Source organism: Ictidomys tridecemlineatus, chromosome 2 (assembly GCF_052094955.1).
Source record: "Ictidomys tridecemlineatus isolate mIctTri1 chromosome 2, mIctTri1.hap1, whole genome shotgun sequence".
NCBI lineage: Eukaryota > Metazoa > Chordata > Mammalia > Rodentia > Sciuridae > Ictidomys > Ictidomys tridecemlineatus.
The window spans coordinates 90,134,920-90,161,091 of record NC_135478.1 but is presented as its reverse complement, the minus strand read 5'-3'; the positions used below and the strand labels follow the sequence as shown (position 1 = coordinate 90,161,091).

The window sequence follows — 26,172 nt, the reverse complement described above, 5'->3', positions numbered from 1 at the left end:
AGAAAAAGAAAAAAGCTTCTGTAAGGAGATTAATCTAAAGCTGTGATGAATAAACAAATGGAAATTCATGAGGTACAGCCCAGGAAGGTGTTCTAGTCAGCACAGGACATGGCGAGGTGTGGAGGGATGAGAACTTAACAGCCCTTTTTGCTCTGAAGAGAGCATTCTTGGCAAGTAGCTACAACAAAACTGACATCTAAAGGCGGAGGATTAAGCAAGCTGCCTGTGGGAGCATCGCCCACATGTCCATTAGCAGGAGAGTGTGGAGGACAGTTACTTCAGTTAGGAATTATTAAAGTTGGCCCTTCAGGCCCCAAAGACACTGTTTATCTCTCTCTCTCTCTCTCTCTCTCTTATTTTTTTTTTTTTTTAGTTGTAGAAGGACACAATCCCTTTAATTGATTAATTAATTTTTATGTGGTGCTGAAGATTGAACCCAGTGCCTCACACGTGCTAGGTAAGCGCTCTACCACTGAGCCACCACCCGAGCCCTCATCTCTCTTAAACCCTTGCACAAGACATATATTTACATGTTTATGAGCCTATAAATAAATTTATCTTTGTATCATAAACGTTGGCATTGGCATAGAAACGTAAGTAAAACCAAAAATGTGGAGATCATCCTCGAAGTTTTTATATTTTGAAAATTACTCCAAATTCAGCAAGTTTCCAATGCCCAAGAAGCATATTATGTCATTTTCAAGATTTACTATTTATGATTCCTTTTTTGATTTTTTATTTTATTTTATAATATTTATTTTTTAGGTATTGTTGGACACAATGCCTTTATTTTATTTATTTTTTTAATGTGGTGCTGAGGATTGAACCCAGGGCCTTGCACGTGCTAGGCGAGCGCTCTACCACTGAGCTACAACCCCAGCCCTAATTCCTTTTTTTAGATGCTTAATTAGGTTTTTGACTCTTTAAGGTTGAGGCCAGCCTGAGCAACCTAGTGAAACCCTGTCAGAATATGCAGATTTAAAAACAGCTGGGGATATAGCTCAGTGGTATAGCACTTGCTTAGCAGACACAGGCCCTGGCTTCAGTCCCATAAAATTGTGAGTTGTCTTGCCAACCTGCTTGGCTCTAACCTGGTTTTTAAAAAACTCTATTTTGTGTGTGTGTCTACTAGGAGTCAAACCCAGGGCCTTCTGTGTGCTATGCATACTCTTTTTGAAGTTGTAGTTGGACATTTATTTATTTATTATTTTTGTGTGGTGCTGAGGATCAAACCCAGTACCTTACATGTGTTAGACGAGATCTGTACTGCTGAGCCACAACCCCAGCCCCATATGCATTCTCTTTACCACTAAACCACATCCTCAGACACTCTTGCCCCACCTTTTAAAAAAATATTTTTAGTTGTAGATGGACACAATAATTTTATTTATTTATTTATTTATTTATATATCTTTATTTTATTATTATGTGGTGCTGAGGATCGAACCCAGTGCCTTACGCTTTCTAGGAGAGCTCGCTACTACTTGAGCCACATCCCCAGCCCCAATAATTTTATTTATTTCTTTAAGTGGTACTGATATTTGAACCCAATGCCTCACATATGTTAGACAAGTCTACCACTGAGCCACAACCCCAGCTCTCCTTTTTTTGAGATGGGCCCAGGCCAGACTCAAACTCCTGCACTCAAGTGATCCTTCTGCCTCAGCCTCTTGAGTAGGTGGGACTGTATAGGTGAGTGCATTCTGCTAAAAGCCTTGTTTTTTGTGGCATTTTTGGAGATCGAGCCCAGGTTTCAAGCATACTAGGCAAACACTCTCTCACTTTTTTTAACAGCCGCAGCGTTTTTTTATATTTTATTTTGAGACAGGGTCTTGCTAAGTTGCCCTGCCTGGCTTTGAACTTGGAATTTTTCTGCCTCAACCTCCTGAGTTGCTTAGATTGCAAGTGTGTGCCACCATGATCAGTAGAAAAGCTTTTCAACTATAGAAAGCACATAAAAAGCTTAATGATTTTCAAGAGAAGAATAAAAGTTTGGAGTTCCTCCAGTTTTTTATTTCAAACTTATAGAAAATGTGAAAGAAAAGACAATCCTCTCCCATATACTTTTAAACATGCCTTTATTTTATTTCTCTTTATTTTTATGTGTTGTTGGGGATTGAACCCAGTGCCTCATGCATGCTAGACAAGTGCTCTACCACTGAGCCACAAACTGGGACCTCCCATATACTTTTTAATCTAGATTCATCATTAACATTAATCTCAGTTCATGTGAATATAGGAATATATGCATGTATCAACATACATGCATATATGTATGCGGTTCTTGAACCTTTGTGTGGGGTGGTTTGTGTGTGTGTGTGTGTGTACGCGCATGTGATCCATGCCAGGGATGGAACCCAGGGCCTTGTATTCTAAGTCAACTCTCCATCACTGAACTCTTCCCCAAACTTTTTGAAGGTGATTTTAGAAAAGAGGCAATGGGGAATCATTAGGAGGCTAGGGCTGTGATCTGTATGAGAGATGATGTTTTGATGATGTGATGATGACATCCTAAGTAGTAGGAGGAGGGAGGTACAGGATGTCTTGGGAGAATACAGGAAAGACCAGTAAACTGCAACCCAGGGGACCATTTGGAATTAGCCAGGAAATTGGTGCCAAGTATTTCAGGTCAAGGGAGCAACATATGCAAAGACAGGCAGGAGGTGAATATAGTATGTTTAAGAAAACTGCATGTGGATACTTGTGTTGGCTTCTCCCTGGTTGAGGTGAAACAACAGGGTGAGTTGAATTGCTGCAGATTGGAGGGAAGCAGATCTTAGGGGTCCTTTATAACCAGGTTAAGGAACTGAAAGTTTGCCTTAAGGGCAATAGAGACTCACTGAAGTTTTTAAATGGGATTAAGATGTGATCTGATTTGCAGTTCTGAAAGATTATTCTGACAAATGAAGAATGAATTGGTAAGAGGTTTGAAAAAAGGCAGAGGGAGCAGTTAAGATCCACAGATAGAGGGCTGGGGATATAGCTCAGTTGGTAGAGTGCTTGCCTTGTATGCACAAGGCCCTAGGTTCAATTCCCAGCACAGAAAAAAAAAAAAGAAAAATCATGGACAGGCAGAATAATGACAGTGAGAAAGAGTGAGAAAGGGAAGGAGTGGAATTGACAATGTCAGAGCAACTGGCCTTGCCATGTTACATGGCTAAGTAGAGATGGCAGGAATTCAGGTCTGAATCTCACTTTTTAGCTTGGGCAGCTGGGTGGATGATGGAGCCATTTGGTGGGCAGTCAGGGAGGGAGGAGACACTGAGATCAATTATTGATGTGGTTTTTGAGACCCTTGTTGATCAGTTGGCAATGTCTAAATGGCATTCCTAAGCTCCAGGGCAGGGGCCTGCATAGAAGTAATGAGGTCAAGCTGTGCCTTGTGCCTTCTTCTCACACAGCCTGAGCTCAACATGTGCATAAGGAGGCTTTTCCAGTCCTCCTGTCTCCCCTGGACATGGAGAGCAGCTTTCATGAAGTCCATGCAGTGCAGGCAGCAGAGGACCCACCGATGGACACATTCTGGGGGTGGCACCTACAGAGCGGTGATTTTTGACATGGGCGGAGTTCTCATTCCTTCTCCAGCCAGTGTGGCTGCAGGTGAGCTTTTCATTCTTTTTCACATGGGAGCTTAAGTATGTACAGTGAGAGGGGATAGGGGAGACACATCTGGGCAGCAGCATATCCCAGAGGGCAGTGCACTGACCCTTGAATCAAATTCCAAGCACTACTTAGTGGCTGAGTGTCTTGGTCAAATTGTTCAACTTCTCTGAGTCTTTAGTTTTTTCATCATTAAATTCAGATTAATAATGGTACCAACCTCCTTGAGATTTGAGGAAGAGTTAAATGAAATAATCCACTGGCATAGCACAGAATGCTCAGCTCATCCCTTGTTCTCAATAAACAACAAGCTGCCGTGGTTATTATAGTTTTGATGAGAATTTAACTACCTTTCCCTGGGAACAGTACTACTGAAATCTTGAATGCTGAATGAAATTCCCCAGTGGATCACAACCTTTTCTGCTACCTCCTTTACAGTGTTAACTTTTGTTTCTCAAGCCCTCCCTGGTTTTCCTTCTTTCTCCTCTCTGTTCAACTTACATTAATTAGTTCAGTTTGGGTTTCAAGATTTAGAAATCCTAACAAAACAGGAACTGAAACAAAATAGAAGTTTCTTTCTTTCTTTCTTTTTTTTTTTTGTTCACAAAAGCCCAGGTATATGTCTGGGACTAGGATGCAGTTCTGTAGCATTAGGAACCCTGGCACTGGCTCTCATTTACTATCTCACTCTGTCAGTGTGTGTGGTACTGGGGATAAACCCATGTCCTGAGCATGTTAGGCAAGTGCTCCACCACTGAGCCACACTCCCAGTCCAACTTTGGCTCTTTTAATATTCTCTTTATTTCCTAAATGGCCTTGAATTTGTGATCCTCCTGCTTCAGCCTCCCAAATAGCTGGGATTATATGTGTGTGCTACCACGCCTAATTTTTTTTTTTTTTTTGTGTGTGTGTGTGTGTGTGGTTCTAGGGCTTGACCCCAAGGCCTTGCACGTGCTAGGCAAGTGCTCTATGATTAATCTACAGTCCCAGCTTAAATCTTACATACTTTAAAAAAAAATCTTTTTTGTAGTTTAGATGGACAGAATTTCTTTACTTTATTTGTTTATTGTTATATGGTGTTGAAGATTGAACCCAGTGCCTCACGCATGCTAGGCAAGCACTCTGCCACTGAACTATAACCCCAGCCCAAATATTACATCTTAAACCAGGTATGGTAGCAGGCTCCTGTAATCCCAGTGGCTTGGGAGGCTGAGGCAGGAATATCACAAATTTGAGGCCAGGCTCTAATTTAGCAAGGCTCTAAGCAACTTGTGAGACCCTGTCTCAAAATAAAAATAAAAAGCCAGTTTTCATAACTGACTAGAAGAACTGAAACTGGGTATGATGTGGCTCTGGGGAATTAGTCAATTTCCATATGCAAAGAGGTCAGATCCCTTTGAGCCTTACTGAACTAGTTGGAAACTTTTCCCTTAGTCTAGACCCAGCCCTTCTCCTTCATGTAGAATGCCAGTACCTGTACTGGCAAAGTGCTGTTGCTCTGTGATTAATGCCCTTGAGTTTGATACCTGGTACCACCCACCCCATTCCCTGCCAATAAAAAAAAGAAAAATTATACTTACATTTTTTTTACCATTTAAGATGGTGGTTAGTCAACTCTGGCCCTTGGGCCAAATTACCTGTCATCCAAGAATGACTTTTACCTTTTGAAATAATTGGAAGATATCAAAACAAGTACTCAATATTTTGCCAAGTGTGATGGTACACATCTATAATCCAAGATACTCAGGAGGCTGAGGTAGGAGGATCACAAGTTCAAAGCCAGCCTGAGTACCTTGGTGAAACCATGTCTCAAATTAAAAATTTATAAAGGGGCTGGGGCTGTAGCTCAGTGATAAGAGTGCTTTGCAAAGTATGCATAGGCCCTGGGTTTAATCTCCAATACTGCAAAATATTTGTTGGCCCTTATTCTAGTTTATACATTTTAAAATCTCACACATACTGTGTGAGATTTATAGACACATTCAGTGTCTGTAAAAATGAATTTCTTTTGGAATATAGCCAGATCATTCATTATCCCTGGCTGCTTTTGCCCTATAATGGCTGGGTTGAGTAACTTCAACAGGAACTTTTATGGCTCTCAAGCCCTAAAACATTTGCTGTCTGGCTGTTGGAGAAAGCTTGCCACTTCAATTTGAACTATTTGGTTGCTATGAAATTAATATGCACATGAGAGAAAAAGTCTCTTTAACATTGTATTCAGGGAGCATATGATAAGATCAAACTTTTTCATTTTTGCTACAGTTCTACCTCTTTTTTTTTTCTGTTGTTTTATATTCATTTCCCTGATTGTCACTGGGGTTGAGCCTTTTATGGTGTGTGTGTGTGTGTGTGTGTGTGTGTGTGTGTGTGTGTGTATTTTTTGGTACTAGAGATTGAACTTAGGGGCACTAGACCCCTAAGCCACATCCCCAGCCCTATTTTGTATTTTATTTAGAGACAGGGTCTCACTGAGTTGCTTAGCATCTCGCTTTTGTTGAGGCTGGCTTTGAACTCAGGATCCTCCTGCTTTAGCCTCCTGAGCTGCTGGGATTACAGGTATGTACCACCATGCCTAGCATTTTTTAGTATATTTATTTCTCACTTGGTTCTATTTTTCTATGAATTGTTCATTTTTCTTGTTGATTTGCAATAATAACTTTTCATCAATTATTGCTTGTAAATATTTTTCCCTTCTGTGGTGTGTGTTGATTTTAAGTAATGTTCTTTGCCATACCAAACTTTTGTTCTGTTTGTACTTTTTAAATTTTTTCTTCTTTCAGTGTTGGGAATTGAATCCAGGACACACTAGGCAAGTGCTCTACAACTATACAACTGTATGTCCCTTTATTTTTTGTTTTGTTATATAAACTTAATTTTTTGGTTTTATTTTGAGGCAGGGTCTTCCTGAATTGCCAGGCTGACCTCGAACTTGGGCTTCTCCTGTCTCAGCTTCTCCAGTCACTGAGATTACAGGTGTATGCCACCTTGCACAGCTTATGTTTTTTCTTTATGGGTTGAGCTTTTTGAGTCTTGGATAAACTTTTTTCTTCAAGTTCATGAACATATTTTATGTTATTTTCTAAATTTAAAGTGTTGTGTATTTTTTCTATTGGGAATTTGTTTTAAAGTTTATTTATTTTTTTGTACTCGTCCTGAGGCACTGAACCAGTGAACAACATCCCCAGCCCTGCTTTTTTTTTTTTTTTTTTTTGGAGCCACAGTTTCATTAAGTTGCTTAGAGCCTTGCTAAGTTGCTGAGGCTGGCCTCAAACTTGCAATCCTCTTGCCTTAGCCTCCCAAGTTACTGGGATTACAGGAATGTACCATCACACCCAGTTTGGGAATTTATTTTTGTGATGTGTAAAATTGGGATTTAATTTAATGGTTTTTCATATTAAAATTCAGTTATGTCACTCTCGTTTATTGAATTCTTAGTGCTAAAAGAGAATAAAGTGCAAAGGAGGGCTGGCTTTGTGGCTTAGTGGTAGAATGCTTGGCTAGCATGTTTGAGGTACTGGGTTTGAGTCTCAGCACTGCATGTAAATAAATAAAATAAAAGTCTGTTGACAACTAAAACATATTTTTAAATATATTCAAAGGAAACTTCCTGTGCTACCTTTACCCTTCCCCAGGAGGTTCTTGCCTTCTTGCCTTCTGTGGGTATCACTGTGAACATTTGTGTGTGTGTGTGTGTGTGTGTGTGTGTGTGTGTGTGTGTGTGGTGCTGGGGATTGAACCCAGGGCCTTGTGCATGCAAGGCAAGCACTCTACCAACTGAGCTATATTCCCAGCCCACTGTTAATATATTCTTGTTTATCCTTTAAAAATTTTCATGTGTTGTCTAGCTACACATTGCCATATAAGTGTATGTGTGAAACATGTATATGTGCCCACATGCATTGGATCATGTTCTGCAGACTATTCTGTACCTTTTTTTTGCAATAGTTATTTTGCCAATTTATTTCTTACTTCCTTTTTTTTAATGGTGCTGAGGATCAAACCAGGGCCTCATTCATGCAAAGTACAACATACACTACCACTGAACTACAGCCCTAGCCTTTTGCAGCTTTTTCATATCAGTAGGCATAGGTCTAGTTCAAGGGTTAGCAAACTCTTTCTATAAAGGGCTATATAGACTTTGCATTTTGTAAGCCATACTGTCTGTGTCATAACTACTCACCTCTACAATAGTGAGAAAGCATCAGTAGATAATAGTAAAGGAATAAGTGTGCTTGTGTTCCAATAAAACTTTATTTACAGAAACAGGAGGGCTGAGAGTGTAGCCCAGAGGTATAGCATTTACCTAACATGCATAAGATTCTGGGTTCAATCCCTAGCACCACAGTAAACCAAAATAAACAAAAAACAAGCAGGAGATTGATTTGGGCCCCAAGACCTATTTGTCGACTCTTAGTTTATACATTTTAACATCTCATACATACCATGTGGTATTCCTTAGGTGGATTTACCCTAATTAATTTAATAAGCCTTTTATTAATATACATTTAACCTTCCATTTCTTTTTTATTAGAAGCAGTTCTGCACAAACAGCCTTATTATCACTGTGTATTTTTCTAAATATATCTGGAAGAAATTCCTGGAAGTGAAATTACTGTATCGAATGTAGGCACATTTAAAATATTGGCAGAAATTGCCAAACTGCTCTTCATAGAGGTTATACTTGTTTATGCTCTGTCAGCAATATATGAAGGTGCTGACTTCCCCACACACTTGCCAAATCTGAGACTATGAAAAAGGCCATGCAGTTTAGCTCTAAAATTACAGAAATATTTTTGGACTGATGGGTTTTGTTTTGATTTGTTTTGTACTAGAGATTGAACCCAGGAGTGCTTTACCACTGAGCTACATCCCCATCCCTTTTTATTTTGAAGCAGGGTCTGGTTAAGTTGCCCAGGCTGACCTGAAACTTGTGATCCTCCTGCCTCAGTCTCCCGAATTGCTGGAATGACAGGCGTGTACCATGACACCTGGATCTATATTGAGTTTTTATAGTCTTACTGTTCTCAAAGGACATACATGATATCATTATCATTGGTTATTTCTGAAAAATAAGATTGCTTGTCATTTTACTTTTTTCTTTTACAATATTAGGAAATGGACCTGGAGCACTTTACCTCTAACCTGTGTCCCAGCCCTTTTTTAATTTTGTATTTTGGGACAGTGTTTTGCCAGGTTTCTGAAGTTGACAGTGAACTTTCAATCCTTCTGACTTCACCTCCCAAGTTGTTGGGGGTTTTGTGCCACTGTGTCTCACTCTTTTTTCATTTTATAACTTTTTATGTTGTCTTAGATATTTTTAATGCACAAGTACTACTTTATTAGGGAAAAAAAGACAGTGTCTTTATTTCAAAATACATATATTGCCCCTAGAAACTGTATTACTTAGAAACAGAAAACCTCAAAGGAGAAAAAACAACACTTATTAAAATGTTCCCAGTACTACACAAATGCTGATTCATCTACTGCCTTTCCTCTTTGTGAGCAGAAATTTTCTTATTTATTCCACAAGTACAGCTTCACCCAAAGTGACTGATTCAGTGTATCAGCTACATTGTTGTAAAGAATTACTCTAGCTTACAAAAGGAAGAGTTGGGTTTGGGTTGCTGTCCAAATCTGGTTTGTTCCTATGTATACTTCTTTAGATGTGCTAGGACCAGGTAAATAACCTAATGTGTATGGTCCAGCCAGTGAGAGACCAAAGAAGAGACTCTATGCTGTGTTCAGGGTCATCTCAAGTGGTAAGGACCTGAGGCTCAGCAGCACTGTGTTCTCTGTCATATAAATTAGTATCTCTTCCTTCAAAGGTCCAAGGTTGAGATTTTGTTTCTTTGGTGCTGGTTTCAATCCAGGGCCTCATGCATGTTAGGCAAATGCTCTACCACTGAGCTTCATCCCCAGCATCTAAGGTTGAAGTTTTAGTATTTCGTGTATTTCTCTAAATTACAGATAACATTTACATAGGCATCAGAGTGATACCATAGGAACTGGTATGATAATTCCCCTGAACTCCAGCCATTATTTGATGTATTTCACTGTTGTATATTCTATTTACAGAATGGGAGGTACAGAATCGTATTCCTTCTGGAACTATATTAAAAGCTCTCATCAAAGGTGGAGAAAATGGACCCTGGATGACATTTATGAGAGGAGAGATAACAACAGAAGATTTCTTAAAAGAATTTGGGAGACTTTGCTTTGAAATAGTAAGTGGAATATTTACCTGCATTTCTTTTTATTATTTTTGCCTTGAAGAGCAATTGGCAATATTCATCCATAACTTGATTAAACTGAAAATAAAGTGAAAACCTAATAACCCATCATGTTTTAATATACTTAGTCGGTCCCTAGGTACTTGATTTTAACTTCATGTATGAATAAATAAAAACATTCTTTACTCTAAACCCCTCCAGCAGATATTGAAACAGGAGCCATCCACATAATGACTTTGATCCAAAAGCTTATTAGAATGATAGTAATTTTTTAAAATATTTTTTTAGGGGGCTGGGATCATGGCTCAGCAGCAGAGCACTTTCCTCACACATATGGGGTACTGGGCTCAATCCTCAGCACCACATAAAAATAAATAAATAATATAAAGGTGTCCACCTACAACTAAAAAAAAATTTTTTTAAAATTTTTTTAGTTGTAGAGGGACATACAATATCTTTGTTTATTAATTTATTTTTATATGGTGCTGAGGATCAAACCAGTGCCTCACACATGTTATGCAAGTGCTTTGTCACTGAGCTACAGCCCCAGCCCCTAGAATAATAGTATTGACCATTTTCTGTGTGCAGTGCTTTGTACTAAGCTTTTTATTTGCATGAAGTCATGTAACTTTCGTCGTAGCTGTACTAAAATATAATAGTAAGAGCAGTTCTGTGGTTGGATGGTGGTGAGCACAGCAGTGCCCCTGCACTGGACACTTAGGATGGCTAAAATGGCCAATTGGATGCTATACATTTTTCCCACAATTAAAAACAAATACAAATACTGAGACTTATAAGCATTATGGTAAGTAAAATAGGCTAGTCAAGAAAGATGGCATGTTATTTGATTCCATTTCTATGCATGTCCTGAATAATCAAAGCTATAGAGAAAGCAGATTAATGGTTTTCTAGGACTAGGGGTGTTGGAGGAAAGTGAGGAGTGACTTATTTTTTAATATTTATTTTTTAGTTGTAGTTGGACACAATACCTCTATTTTATTTATTTATTGTTACATGGTGCTAATGATCAAACCCGGGGCCCCCTACGTGCTAGGCAAATGCTCTGCTACTGAGCCACAACCCCAGCTTGAGGAGTGATTCTTTTTTTGTGTGTGTGGTGCTGGGGATTGAACTCAGAACCTTATGTATGTGAGGCAAGCACTCTACCAACTGAGCTATATCCCCAGCCCCCCAGGAGTGATTCTTAATGCGTATGAATTTCTCTTTAGGATAATGAAATATTCTATGATTGATTGTGATGGTTGTATCATTTTGTGTAAAAACCTTTGACTTGTGGGCTGTTATTGTAGCTCAGTGGTGGAGCACTTGCCTGGCATATGTGAGGCACTGGATTCAATCCTCAGGACCACATGATAATAAATAAATACATCTAAACTAAAAAAATTTTTTTAAAAACCCAAACCTTGGGCTGGGGATATAGCTCAGTTAGAGTGTTTGCCTTGCATGCACAAGGTCCTGGGTTTGATCCTCAGCACCACACACACAAAAGAAAAAAAAACAAAAAAAACAAAAAAACCCAAGCCTTTGGCTTATGAACTCTAGATAGGAAAGTTGTATGGTATGTTAATTATATTTCAATAAAGCTGTTAGATATGTATAAGGTATATATATGTGTGTGTGTATGCATATATATGTGTATGTATATATATATATATACATATATATATATATATGTATATATATATATATCTTTATATAAGATAGCAAACTGGCCTTTATAGATTCTGAAACATTGTAAGAGTTTTTAAAATTTGCACAGATTAAATTTTAAAACAACAAAATTGACCAGAAACTAAGGTTTATAATGATAAAGCCTTGAATAATACAAAATTATTAAGTGCCTTCCACATCATGAAAAATAAATTGCAAGACTGAGGGTATAGCTCAGTGGTAGAAAGCTTGCCTAGCTCGTGTAAGGCACTGGGTTCAATCCTCAGCACTGAATAAAAATAAATAAATAAATAAAATAAAGGCATTGGGTTCACATATAACCAAAAAATTTTTTAAATAAATAAATTGCATTTAACTGGCTTGGTGGTACACTCGTGTAATCTGTGCAAGTAAAGAGACTGAGGCAGAAGGATCACAAGTTCAAGGCCAACCTTGGCAACTTATCAAGACTCTATCAGAATAAAAGTTAAAAAAAAAGGGGCTGGGGTTGTGGCTCAGTGGTAGAGCACTTGCCTAGCACTTAGGAGGCACTGGGTTTGAGCCTCAGCACCACATAAAAAAATTAGTAAACAAAATAAAGGCATTGTGTCCATGTACAACTAATAAACAAATAAATAAATAAATAAAAAGTTTAAAAAAGGGCTGGGGATGTGGCTGAGTGGTAGAGGGCATCTGGATTCAATCCCCAGTACCATACATACATACATAAATACTTATAATACACATTCATTTGTAGACAGGCATGCAGAGGCTTAGGCAAGAGGATTGCTTTAAGCCCAGGAGTTTGAGATCATCCTAGGCAACATATCAACATTGCTGTCTCAAAGGAAAAAAAAAAAAAAAACAAGCCAGGCATGCATGGTGGGCACGCCTGTATTCCCAGCAACTTGGGAGGCTGAGGCAGGAGGATTGTGAGTTCAAAGTCAGCTTCAGTAATTTAGTGAGGCCCTGAGCAAATCAGGGAGACCCTGTCTCTAAATAAATATAAAAAAGGGCTGGGGATGTGGTTCAGTGGTTAAGCATCTCTGGGTTCAAGCCCCTATACCACCCCTCCCCATCAAAAAAAAAAAAAAAATAACACCACCACCAAAAACTCCCATACAGAGTTCCAAAGAGGAGCTGAACGATTCAGTTCCTTCAGGCAGCAAGTAAATGAACTGGGCTCTGTCAACCACAGAGCCATAAGAAGCCAGGAATCAGTATTTTTTTCCTTTGGGTCATGCATGGCCCTCACTCTTCCTGACCACTGGTTCTCACCTCCTCTCCTGTTCACAGTCAGAGACCTCCGTGCCCGTGGACTCGTTTTTCTCTCTGCTGACAAGTAAGCAAGTGGCGAAGCAGTTCCCAGTGATGACTGAGGCTATCTCTCAAATTCGATCAAAAGGCCTTCAGACCGCGGTCTTGAGCAATAATTTTCGTCTTCCCAATGGGAAAAGTTTTTTACCTGTGGACCAGAAACAGTTTGATGTGGTAAGCTTGAGGATTCAAACCAAGGGAACATGGTTCGTGCTCTTGCTTCAGGGTGCAACATTGCATCCCCAACCTGAGTTAGGTTCAGATGTCATAGGTTGAAACGGGGTTTAAAAATTTCACTATGCTCTTAGCAAGGCCAAACATTTGTGGAGTTTGAATCTGTAGTGCCAGGTTGTGATACATGCTGTAATCCCAACGATTTGGGAGGCTGAGGCAGGAGAATTGAGTTCCAGGACTTTCTGGGCAATGTATCGAGGCCTGAAGCAACTTAGTGAGACCCTGTCTCAAACTCTAAAGTTAAAAGGCTAGGGCTGTGACTCAGTGGTGGAGCTCCCCTGGGTTCAACACCAAAAAGAAGAAGAAACTTCTGCTTTAAAGACTCCCTTTACATTCCCACTTGGAACTTTAGGCTGACCTTAACACAGTCCTTTGTGTCCCCCCACACATCTTAATGGGTCTGTTGGCCTCTTTTCTTCTAAGACCAACTATATTGTCCTCTGTTTTTGTGATTTTAATTCCTACATCAGTGCTGTCCAATAAAACTCAATTGCCTTCCCTGGACTCATTTACTCCCCTACTAAATTGCACATTATTTGCACCAATTGCATATCCCAGCCTTTAATGCCTATGATATAATTTTAACATGTTTGGCTATATTTGGATTTTTGTGTTTGTTTGTTTTGTTATTATTATTATTATTATTTTGCAGTGCTGTGGATTAAAGCCAGGGCCTGTGTGTGCTAGGCAAGTGCTGTACCACTGAGCTACATCCCCAGCTGTTTTTAAATTTGCATTTTCTGACAGGGTTTCACTAGGTTGCACAGGCTGACCTCAACCTTATGATCTTCCTACCTCAGCCTCCCAAGTAGCTAGGATTAGAGGCATGTACCACTTTGTGCCTGGCTATATTTGTGTACCCTTTAAATGCTTATTTATGTCTTAAAACCAACAGCAGCATAACTCCAAAGTCCAGAGTGGCAGCAAGTCTTTCAGGGCCTTCCAGAGTTGTGATGGATCAGGAGGCCTCTTCCCGCTGGCCCATTTTCTGTGGATAATCCAAGTCAGTGCCATAGCGAAGCATCTCACCAAATACCATGAGAATCATGGAAGGCTCTAGAACCCACTGGAGGAAATTTCTCTGATAATTCAAGTATTGTATATTTCACCAGCAGAGTCCCTTTCTGTTTCTTTCCATTCTTGGAAGAGATATTGTGGTTTGACTCTAGAAAGTGGTATGTTCCCTGCCTCTAGTCTATTCCTCTGTGTATTTGTACCCTTCTTTGGACAGGTGAGATTAAAGATTTTCAACTCTGCATTCCATCAGCATGGCCTGGGAGTTTGTGAAGACACAGGTTCCCTTCCCTGGAGATTGTTGTTAGGGGTGTCTGAGTGGGACCTTGGCATGTTTATTTATGAAAAGTTCCACAAGAGATTCTACTGTGCAGTCATGTGTTTCAGTCCCTGAGACACGATGAGGATTCTGTTTGTGATTTCTCCTGTTACGTGGCCTCCTGTACTATGAGTAAAATGTACTTTTGGGGAAATTGTAAAATGCTCTGTAAATATGACATTAGCAAGTGCCTTGCTATTTTGGAACTCACTTAAGTTTCACAATAACCACTAAGATAGGTAAGATGGCTATTATTGTTCCCATTTTACTGATGATTAAACTAAGGCCATTTGGCTGTAAAGGCCACAATGAAGAAATTTGGTTTCTTGAGTTTGGCCCCCAGGTTGTAACCCAGAATTTTTTAATTACTCAACTTACCCAAACAATGTCATTTTAATATTCTAACATTCCTAAGTTGTTCTAATGCATCTCAACTGTCCCCCTTCTGCTTTTTCTCAAAAAATACGCCAGCATGCTTGTGAAAGCTATACCTTTACGGCCATTGCTCTCTCCTGTCCCCCCTCAGGTGGTGGAATCTTGCCTGGAAGGTATCTGTAAGCCAGACCCCAGGATATACCAGCTGTGCTTGGCGCGGCTCGGCCTGCAGCCCTCTGAGTCCATCTTTCTTGACGATCTGGGCCCAAATCTAAAAGCAGCTGCCAGCCTTGGTATTCACACCATTAAGGTAAGCATCATCAGTTTTTGAAATATAGCCCTACCATGTACCAAGAATTAGTGTAAGTGCTTTATGCCATCTTTTTACACTTGCAGCTATAGCTTTCCATAGTGACTCCAGGCTTCTCCCTTATTTCCATAGTCATCATTTTTTTAAAATCAGTTATGTAATCTGTGTGACTAGTTGCTTGTTTTGTCAGCACGGAGCAAGACAGACATGTACAAAGAAGACAGTGTGAGCACAGAGATGTGAAGGAGATGCAAGGCAAAATAAGACATCTGGTGTTCATATAGTCTGAGTAATCTTTTCTAGGTGGGGGGCCAGAAGCTACCAGCCACATGGGTTTCCCCAGGTCATGATGTGAAGCATAGAAGCCATACTATTGCAGGGGAATGGCCAGCTTTCTACATTTCCATCACAAAGCTGACACAGGGAGGGACACAGCAGATGCTGCAACCATAGTCTTCTGTCTTCTTGGCACAAAGAAGACTATGAACTCAACCAGCACTCTTCCATGCAGGTAGAAAGTTCAAGGTAGACACCAGGCATGGTAGCGCATGCCTATAATCCCAGCAGCTTGGAGGCTGAGGCAGGAGGAGTGCGAGTTCAAAGCCAACCTCACGGGCTGGGACTGTGGCTCAGTGGCAGGGTGTTTGACTAGCATGTCTGAGGTGCTGAGTTTGATCCATAGCATCACATAAAAATAATCAAATAAAATAAAGGCATGCCGTCCATCTACAACTATCAAAAAAAAATTTTTTTAAAGCCACCCTCAGAAATGGCAAAGAGCTAGGCATCCCAGTGAGACCCTGTCTCTAAATAAAATACAAAATAGGGCTGGGGATGTGGCTCAGTGGTTGAGTGCCCCTGAGTTCAATTTCCAGCACCCAAAAAAGAAAAAAGAAAGTGCAAGGTAGAGCCAGGCCTGGTGGTGCATGCTTGTAATTCCAGACTTGCGAGCTAAAGCAGGAGAATCGCAAATTCAAAGCCAGACTTAGCAATTTGGCGAGACCTTGTCTCAAATAAGAAATTTTTAAAAAGGCTGAGTTGTAGTGCAGTGGATAAGCACCCCAAGTTCAATTTCCAACCACAAAAAAGAAAGAAATGAAATAAAAAAGAAAAAAAAACAAATGAATTAAGTACAATGTAGTCAGGAATTAAATGGAAGAAGAGACTCATTCTGGTTCCTTGTTAGCTGAATGTCCTGGCTGCTTGGATATTATTTCCCACTGAAGAACTACCCTCGTATGGGACATAGAAGAGGCAGGGTTGATGGTGGCACATGGTGGGTATTCTCTCTGAAACCAGGTTGATGACCCGGAGGCTGCAGTGAAGGAGTTGGAAGCTCTCCTGGGGTTTCCATTGCGTGTGGGTATTCCCAACACTCGTCCTGTGAGGAAGAACATGGAAATTCCTAAAGATGCCTTGGAGAAGTACCTCAAGGGCTTGCTGGGGACCCAGACCACAGGTATGGAATATTTTATGTTTGGGTGACTCTTCAAGACAAGGCTCTCAGTCTGATTTTCACTTTCAAACCTTGATGAACACACTGGCAATAGAGAATCAATGTGGAGAGGAAAATAGCCAAGTCGCCTGGTGTTTCCAAGTGCTGTTTTAGTTTTGCTTGGGTAGAAGCCTTGATCATCCACCTGAGAGTTTCACATAGCAGCATTCACCTTCCAGCAGCCAGCAAGGAGCAGGGAACTTGGGAGTACATATGTGCACAGGGGGGTTACTGTTGTTAATTTTTTGAAACAATAGCCTGTTTTGTGAAGGTGATTTACAAGCTTCGTGACTTGAAGAAGTGACAGGTTGACTCTACCTCCTCAAAGGCCTGTCTCTTGATCCTTACATTTCAACTTCAGTAAAACAGGAATCTCGTGGGCTTTTGAAGAAATTTTCACTTGGTGATAAAATTTGCTTCACCCAGTGGATCCTCAGAAAAGGCTTTTATTTCTGGAGTTCCACATCAGGTCAGCGACTAGATTCTTGGTAGTGTTTCCACAATGCTGAAGGGCTTGTTGTGACCAGGCCAGCTAACTCAGGCCAACCTCCGTATGAGCCTGCTCTCCTGACCAAGTAAAGGAATACATGTCCAAAGGTTCATCTTGCTGTCAAGCTAATTGGGTTCACCTGCCTGTGAAGGAGCCACAAAACTCACCTGGTGGGGTGGAGAAGTGCATCTCCAGAAAGCAGCTTTGGCTGAAGGTGAAGGCCTCTGCTTTGATCCTTTCAGCTGTCTCTCCGGAGTCAGATGTGGCTTGGCCAAGTACAGGCAAGGGACACCACAAGGGCACTTTTTTTCTTAGGCATAAAGCATTCCATTTGCCTGATGGGTTGCCATGACTGTGCTTGTGGTTAATAAACAAAACTAAAGTGCTTGTGTTCACGGGGCAGGAGTTGGCAAGAAGGAGAGAACTGGACACCCGTACAAAGTGAGAAAAGATTATGGTGTCAAGTGAGTGGCCTTTACCACACTGTAGAGGCCTATGATTCTGGAACCCCACTGGCAGGGTGAGCCAAGGGGTGAGTTGCTGTGGCACCAGGGGAAGGTGATTTTCTTGTCCCGCCTCCCAGAGTGGGAGGATCTGGATCCCCATTCAAAACTCATTAGAAAGAAGAAATCTTTGGGCTGGGGTTGTGGCTCAGTGGTAAAGCATTTGCCACTCAGCATGTGTGAGGCACAGGGTTCGATTCTCAGCACCACATATAAATAAATAAATTAATTAAATAATGGTCTATCAACAACTGAAAAATATTTAAAAAAAGAAAGAAAGAAAGAGTCTTTGAGCCAGGTGCACATCTGTAATCCCAGCAGCTTGGGAAGCAGAGGCAGAAGGATGGCGAGTTCAAGGCAAGCCTCAGCAATTTAGCAAGGTCCTAAGCAACTTAGTGAGATCCTATCACAAAAATAAACAAAATTGGAGATGGAGTCGTAGCTCAATGGTAGAGTACCTGCCTAGCACAAGTGAGGCCCTGGGTTCGATCCTTAGCACCCCGCAAAAATAAATAAAGACATTGCACCCATGTGCAAGTCAAAAAATTTTTTAATTGATTAATTAATTTGGGCTGAGGCTATAGCTCAGTGATAGAACACTTGCCTAGCAAATGTGAGGCACTGGGTTTAATCCTCAGCACCACATAAAAATAAATAAATAAATAAATAGAATAAAGGTATTGTGTCCATCTACAACTAAAAAAAAAAATAATAAAATAATGCAATAAAAAATGTTTGAGAAAGGGCTGGGGAAGCCCAGAGGTAAAGTACCCTTGGGTTTAATCCCCAGTAACAGGAAAAAAAAAGAAGAAAAGCAATATCTGTGCAAACCTGGGCTCCAGATCTTGTTGGAATGCTCTGTTTTCTAACTCGCAGGCGCGTTGGAGCTTCTTCAGTTTGATCACGGGCAGTCAAACCCGACTTACTACATCAGGCTGCCCAGTCATCAGCTGGTTCTGAGGAAAAAGCCGCCAGGGACTCTCCTTCCATCTGCCCATGCGATAGAGAGGGAGTTCAGGTAAATTCTTAGGGGCCAGGGTGGGGGTGGCACCATGCATGAGTTCAGCCCTAAGACATTGATTAGCTTCTATAAGAGAGCTTTAAGACATTTACAACTGCTGCTATGAATCTCCACCGTATTTCAAATAAGAACATGCAATCTAATTTGTTTTGTTTTGAGGCAGATCTTGCTATGTTGCCCTGGTGGTCCTTAATTCCTGAGCTCAAGCTATCTTCCTGCCTCAGCCTCCTGAGTACCTAATTTTTTAAAAAAATATTTATTTTTTAGTTATAGGTGGACACAATATCTTTATTTTTATGTGCTGCTGAGAATCAAACCCAATACCTCACACATGCTAGGTGAGCACTCTACCTCTGAGCCATAACCGTAGCCCCTGAGTACCTAATTTTTGAAAAAATATTTTTTAAGTTGTAGGCGGACACAATACCTTTAATTTTATTTATTTATTATTATGTGGTGCTGATTGAACCCAGTGCCTCACCCATGATAGGCAAGCGCTCTACCACTGAGCCACAACCCCAGCCCCTAAGTACCTAATTTTATAAGTTTATCTTTTCTTTTCTATAAACCATATCTATAGGAGGCTATACTCTTTTAGAACCTCTAAAAGAAAAAAAGTCAAAGTCAAGATAGTTTTTCATAAAAAAAAAAAAAAAAACAAGGGAGAAAACTGAACAACAACAGATGCGGTAGAGAGGGAAGATGGGAGGGGAGGGGAGGGGGGATAGTAGGGGATAGGAAAGGCAGCAGAATACAACAGTCACTAATATGGCATGTAAAAATGTGAGTGTGTAACTGATGTGATTCTGCAACTTGTATTTGGGGTAAAAATGGGAGTTCATAACTCACTTGAATCAAATGTATAAAAGATGATGTCATGAGCTTTGTAATGTTTTGAACAACCAATAAAAAAAAAAAAGATAGTTTTTCATCTTGCCCTTTTTTTTGTAGCGCTGAGAATTGAACCCAGGGCTTTGTGCATGTTAGACAAACTCTTTACATCCCAGTTCTGTCTTATGGACTTTTTTTTTTTCCTTCCTTTCCAGAGGTTTAATCCAGGTGTGTTTTACTACTGAGCACCATCTCCAGCTCTTCAAAATTTTTTTCTAATTTTAAAAAATTTTTTTATTTTAAGACAAGCTCTTACTAAATTGCTTAGGGCCCCACTAAATTGCTGAGGCTGGCCTTGAACTTGTGGTCTTCCTGTCTCAGCCTCCTGGGTTACTGGGATTATGGGTGTACACTGCCCTTCCTGGCATAAGGACTTTTAAGTAAAGATTGAAATCTTTAAGACCCTTAGTGTGTTTTTGTTTTGGTTTGGTTTTTTGTGCTGGAGATTGTACCCAGCGGCACTTAACCACTGAGCCACATCCCCAACCCTTTTTCATAATTTACTTAGAGACAGGTCTTGCTAATTTGCTGAGGCTGGCCTTGAATTTGCCATCCTCCTGCCTCAACCTGCTGAGCCACTGAGATTATAGGCATGCACCACTATGCCCCACTCAAGACCTTTAGTCTTAAAATGAATACATTAAGCTGAGTTTGGTAGTACATGCCCATAAATAATCTCAGTTACTTGGGAGATTGAGGCAGGAGGGCTACAGAGGCCAGGCTCTGCAACTTAATGAGACCCTGTCTCAAAATTAAAAAAAAAAAAATTAAAAGGTCTGAGAATGTGGCTTAGTGGTAGGTAGAGCATCCCTGGGTTTAATCCCTAGTAACGGGAAAATTGAACATTAGTGGGGTTATAGCCAAAACAAGCTTGGCAATGAGTTGGTAACCATCAGAGCTGGATGATGGGTACATAAGGGTTAATTATACAAATCACTCTACTTTTTTTTTTTTTTTTTTGGACTGGGGATTAAACCAGGGGATGCTTTACCACTTAGCTACTTCCTCAGTTCTTTTAATTTTTAATTGTTATTTTGAGACAGGGTCTTGCTAAGTTGTTGAGGGTCTTGCTAAGTTGCCAAGGTTGGCCTTGAACTTGTGGTCCTCCTGTCTTGGCCTCCTGAGTTGCTGGGATTGTAACCACACTCCTAGCCAAAGTGCTCTAGTTATGTATATGTTTAAAATTTTCTAGTATAAAATGTTTATGAGAATAAAGATATTATAACCATCCCAAGTAAAATAGATTGTTTGCATAGAGGAACATTTAAACGAACAAGTTTGAAACAAATCTAGCTCCAAATCAACCTACCTATGTTTTATTTTATTTTATTTATTTATTTTTTTAAAGAGAGAGTGAGAGAGAGTGAGAGAAAGGGAGAATTCTTTTTAATGTTTATTTTTATTAGTATTTGGCAGATACAACATCTTTGTTTGTATGTGGTGCTGAGGATCGAACCCGGGCCGCACGCATGCCAGGGGAGCGCGCTACTGCTTGAGCCACATCCCCAGCCCCATACTTTTTTTTTTTTTTTTTTTTTTTTAAAGAGAGAGTGAGAGAGGAGAGAGAGAGAGAGAGAGTTTTTAATATTTATTTTTTTTTAGTTCTCGGCGGACACAACATCTTTGTTGGTATGTGGTGCCGAGGATCGAACCCGGGCCGCATGCATGCCAGGCGAGCGCGCTACCGCTTGAGCCACATCCCCAGCCCCCTACCTTTGTTTTATGTTTCAAGTATGTCTTTTGTAGACCTCATATAGTTAGGTCATGCTTTTCTATGCACCCTTACAACTTCTGTCTTTTTTAAGTTTTTTTTTTTTTAGTTGTTGATAAACCTTTATTTTATTTATATATATGTTGTGCTAAGAATCAAACCCAGTGCCTCACATATGCCAGGCAAGTACACTACCACTGAACCACAACCTCAGCAACTTCTGTCTTTTTATTGCAATGTTTTACAAATTTAAGGAAATTATTGGTTTGTTTGATTAGGTCTATAATTTCACTATTTGGTTTCTGTTCATTCTGCCTGTTTTGTTTGTTTTGGTCTTTTTTTTTTTTTTTCTGCAAAAGGCTTATTATCCCAGAAGGAGGGCCCCCTGGGGCTCACATCCCAATAATATAAATTTCCAGAGAATTGTTTTGGTCTTATTATTTTCTTCTGGGCCATTTAAGTTTTTTGTTTAGTTTTAGGTGGACACAATATCTTTATTTTATTTTTATGTGGTGTTGAGGGTCGAACCCAGCCCCCCACACATGCCAGGCTAGCACGCTACTGCTTGAGCCACATCCCCAGCCCCATGTGTGTGTGTGTGTGTGTGTGTGTGTGTGTGTGTGTGTGTGTGTGTGTGTTGCTGGGATTGAATCCAGAACCTCACACATGCTAGGCAAGCACTCAATCACTGAGCCACGCCTCATCCCGAAAGTACCATTTCTTAAATCAGAAAACTAATTTCAAGAAAATCCCGGCGGTTGTGCTCATTTTTATTTGTTCTGCAGGATAATGAAAGCCCTTGCAAAAGCTGGAGTGCCAGTCCCTAGAGTTCTTGACCTCTGTGAAGATTCAAGGTAAAGTTCAAATGTATTTTTGCCATTTCAAATTCAGACTACAGGAGAGAAAGCCTATTATCTAACTCAGATGCCAGTCTGTTAAATACAAATAAATTTGGGGTCAGAGAAAAAAGAAACTATACAGCAGACTCCCTCAGAAGTCCAGATCTTAAAGCTATCCTGAAAAAAGAAGATACGTCTGCTCTTTTGGGGATTGATAGGAAATAGCTTTTTTTTTTTAGCTTTTAAAAAATATATATCCATCTTGTTGCATGTTGCTCTTCTGTAATTAAATTTTCATTGTGGTCCTTCCAATCTGTTTAAAACTGCTTTGTAACATGCTTTTTGAGTCTCTTTCTTTTTTCTCAACTTTTACATTATGAAAAATTTGAAAAATACAGAAAATTTGGAGGGGAAAAATAACATCCACTTATTTATACTTCATCTAGATTAAAATGTTAAAATTTTCCACACTTGCTCTCTGCATGTGGAGGTAGACATGTGTATGTGCATGTGTATATGTATTTTCTTTATTTGTATGAATATATGTATGTGTATGTATGTATGTATATAAATGTATATAATATACATACATACACATATGTAAATATAGAATGTTTTTTTGTCTGAACCTTTTGAAGTAAGTTGTAGATAGTATACATCTCTTAAGAATAAAGATACTAAGGGGCTGGGGCTGTAGTTCATGATAGAGCACCTACCTTGAACGTGTGAGGCACTGGATCTGATCCTCGGCACCATGTAAAAATAAATAATTGAAAAGCCAAGGATATAGCTCAGTTGGTAGAGTGCTTGCCGCATATGCACAAGGCCCTGGGTTCAATCCCCAGCACCACAAAAATAAACAAATAAATAATAAATAAGTGAAGATATTATGTCCATCTACAACTAAAAAAAAGTTAAATAAAAAAAGAATTGTACAGATGAAGAATTAATTATAAAAAAATAATAAAGATACTTTCTTTCAGGGGCGGGGCGGGGGCTGGGGTTGTGGCTCAGCGGTAGAGCGCTTGTCTTGCACACACGAGACCCTGAGTTCAATCCTCAGCACCACATTAAAAAATAAAAGAGTGAGGGGGCTGGGGATGTGGCTCAAGCGGTAGCGCGCTCGCCTAGCATGCGTGCGGCCCAGGTTCGATCCTCAGCAGCACATACCAACAAAGATGTTGTGTCCGCCGAGAACTAAGAAAAAAAATAAATAAATGTTAAAATTCTCTCTCTCTGTCCCCCTCTCTCTCTCACTCTCTCTTAAAAAATAAAATAAAATAAAATAAAAGAGTGAAATAAAAGTATTGTGTCCAACTACAACTATAAAATAAATATTTTTTAAATGCTTTTTTCCCAACCATAGCAGTGTTACCAGAGCTAAGAGAGGAATCATCCACAAAAGGCTGGTTCCACGATGCCCTGAAAACCTCAAAATCTGAGGATGCTCAAGTGCCTTGTGTGGAATGGCATGGCATTTGCATATGACCTCTACACATCTCCTTTTTATTTTTATTTTTAACTCATCTTTAGGTTACTTATAGTATGTCATTTTACATAGTACCTAACTATTTACGTGGCACACTACGTCAGGGCTATGAAAACAGTTGTTACACTCTATTGTCTAGGGAATAGTGACTAGGAAAAACTCTGTACATACTCAGTATAGATGTATATTTTTCCCCAAAATAATTTTGATCAGTAGTCGGTTAATTCCATTTATGCAAAACCCATAGATCTAGAGAGCTGGCTGTACTTTAATGATATTTAATATCTTTTTAGTCTGGGTTCAAATTTCCTTAGTTATCCCATGGATATATTTTATGACAGTTTTTCAAATCAGAACAAACACTTAAAATGATGAAATTTTCAAAACTACTTTTTAGAGTAGTAAACTGATTTTTAGTAATGATTAACAAATGGCTTAATGAACTATCAGTGGGTTATTTCGATACTGTTAGGCAGGATATGTGCCATTCGGACCAACAAATAATGGTGAAAATAGCATCAATAACAAGAAGGGATACACATTGACCCTTCACTGGACCCAGACACCATACCAGACACTCTGTGTATTTGTTCCTTTAGTTCTTAGAACTACCTTTGTATGTGTGCGCTACTGGCAACCCTACATTTTTATTGTTATTTTGAGACAGAGTCTCACTAGGTTGCTCAGGCTGGCTGTTAACTTGCAATCCTCCTGCCTCAGCCTCCTGAGTTGCTGGGATTGCAGGTGTGTGCCACCGTGCCAAGCCTTAAAGTAACCCTTGGAAGTGGATATGTTTTACAGATTAGCAACAACAAAGCTCAGAGAGGTTTAGTAAGATTCTCAGGGTCACACTATTAGTAAAGTACAGAGAGGAAGGATTTAAGTCTGGTTCTTTTTTCTTTTTCTTTTTTAGTTGTATATGGACACGATATCTTTATTTATTTATTTTATGTGGTGCTGAGGATCAAACCCAGTGCCTCACATGTGCTAGGCAAGCACTCTACCACTGAGCTACAACTCCAGCCCTTAGGCTGCTTCTTTATGACCCCACAACCTCCTCTCTCAACCATGCTGCTTTATGTATTATCACATTTAAGCCCATTCCAATGTCTTCTACAGATGGGCCTAGAAGAACAGGTGTGTGTGCATGTGTGTTCGCATGTGAGTGTTTGGGAAGAGTTACTTCTAACACCTGCACTTAGGTTCAAAAGAAAAAGGAAATGTGCAGTATGTAAATATGCATATATCCTTTATGCTCAGTATTTTGGGTCTGAGCTCTTCCCCAGCAATCCACATCCCGTCTGTGCACAGAAACTGTAGGAGCAGTGTTGTGGCTGATAGCCCACCACATTATGCATTGGGTCCCTGAAGCTTGTCTCTGTCCATCCCAGTGTCATCGGCACTCCCTTCTATCTGATGGAGTACTGCCCAGGCCTCATCTACAAAGACCCCTCTCTACCAGGCTTGGACCCCAGCCAGAGGCAAGCCATATACACTGCCATGAACAGAGTCCTGTGTAAAATTCACAGTGTGGACCTCCAGGCTGCAGGCCTTGACGACTACGGGAAGCAAGGTAAGCAGGTGCCACATGGATCTGAATGGTTTGTTAACAACCAAGTGTTTGCTGAACATAAGAAGGACTTTAAAATTTAGGTTCATCTTTTTTTTGTTTGTTTGCAGTGCTGGGGATGGAGCCCAGGCCTTGTGTATGGGAGGCAAGTGCTGTACCACTGAGCCACATCCCCAGGGCCACCACCCCAGCTCCTTTTTTATTTCTTATTTTGAGGCAGGTTCTCACTAAGTTGCCCAGGCTGGCCTCTCACTTGTGATCTTCCTGCCTCCTGAGTATCTGTGATTGCAGGTGTGTGCCCCCACACCCAGCATGTTCTCCTTTTCACCCATTTTCTTCATTAATCTTTTTAACAAGGATAGATTTTTTAAATGTCGTTATGCCAAGATATTACATTTGTATATTTTGTTTCTGCTTTTTTTAATTTATTTTTTTTGTTTTAGGTGGACATACAATATCTGCTTTATTTATTTTTCTGTGTTGCTGAGGATTCAACCCAGTGTCTCACATGCATGAGGCAAGCGCTCTACCACTGACATACTGCCCCAGCCCTTGTTTCTGCTTTTTTAAAAATATTTATTTATTTTATTTTAGTTGTAGTTGAACACAATACCTTTATTTATTTCTTTTTATGTGATGCTGAGGATTGAAACTAGGGCCTTGCAGGTGCTAGGCAAGTACTCTACCACTGAGCCATAACCCAGCTCTGCTTTTTTTAAAAAAAAAAATTTTTAGTTGTAGATGGACACGATACTTTTATTTTGTTTATTTTTATGTGATGCCAGAATATGAACCCAGTGCCTCACATGTGCTAGGGAAGTGCTCTACCACTGAGCCGTAACCCCAGCCCATTACTTTTTTTTTATGTATGAGAATTCCAGTTTCTTCTCATTCTTGCCAGTATTTGATATTATCAAGTTTTATTTTTTTCTCTCTCTCTTTTTTTTTTTTTTTTTTTTTAGATGAGGTCTTACTGTGTTGCCCAGGCTGGCCTTGAACTCATAGGCTGGAGTGATCCTTTTGCCTCAGTATCTGAGATCATGGGCACATGCCACTGTACCCAGAGGACTTATAATTTTATGTTCCCAAAAGC

General features: G+C 40.0%; 1 protein-coding gene across 5 annotated transcripts in view; it reads left to right on the top strand.

Moving 5' to 3' along the window:
* LOC101967776 (acyl-CoA dehydrogenase family member 10) overlaps positions 1–26,172 on the top strand; it is a 50,470-nt gene that overhangs the window by 2,659 nt on the left and 21,639 nt on the right. For 4 of the 5 annotated variants that reach the window (XR_005735705.2, XM_040289460.2, XM_013360473.4 and 1 more), the window contains exons 2-9: positions 3,402–3,600; positions 9,676–9,824; positions 12,798–12,992; positions 14,912–15,070; positions 16,370–16,529; positions 18,435–18,576; positions 21,967–22,035; positions 24,901–25,082. Coding sequence is in view for 4 of the 5 variants with exons in the window: in XM_040289460.2 (XP_040145394.2) it covers positions 3,414–3,600; positions 9,676–9,824; positions 12,798–12,992; positions 14,912–15,070; positions 16,370–16,529; positions 18,435–18,576; positions 21,967–22,035; positions 24,901–25,082 (1,243 nt within the window). In the remaining variant the exon portion in view is untranslated. Of the gene's footprint in view, positions 1–373; positions 458–3,401; positions 3,601–9,675; positions 9,825–12,797; positions 12,993–14,911; positions 15,071–16,369; positions 16,530–18,434; positions 18,577–21,966; positions 22,036–24,900; positions 25,083–26,172 lie in introns of all 5 variants that reach the window. The other variant, XM_078039132.1, reaches the window with a different exon arrangement.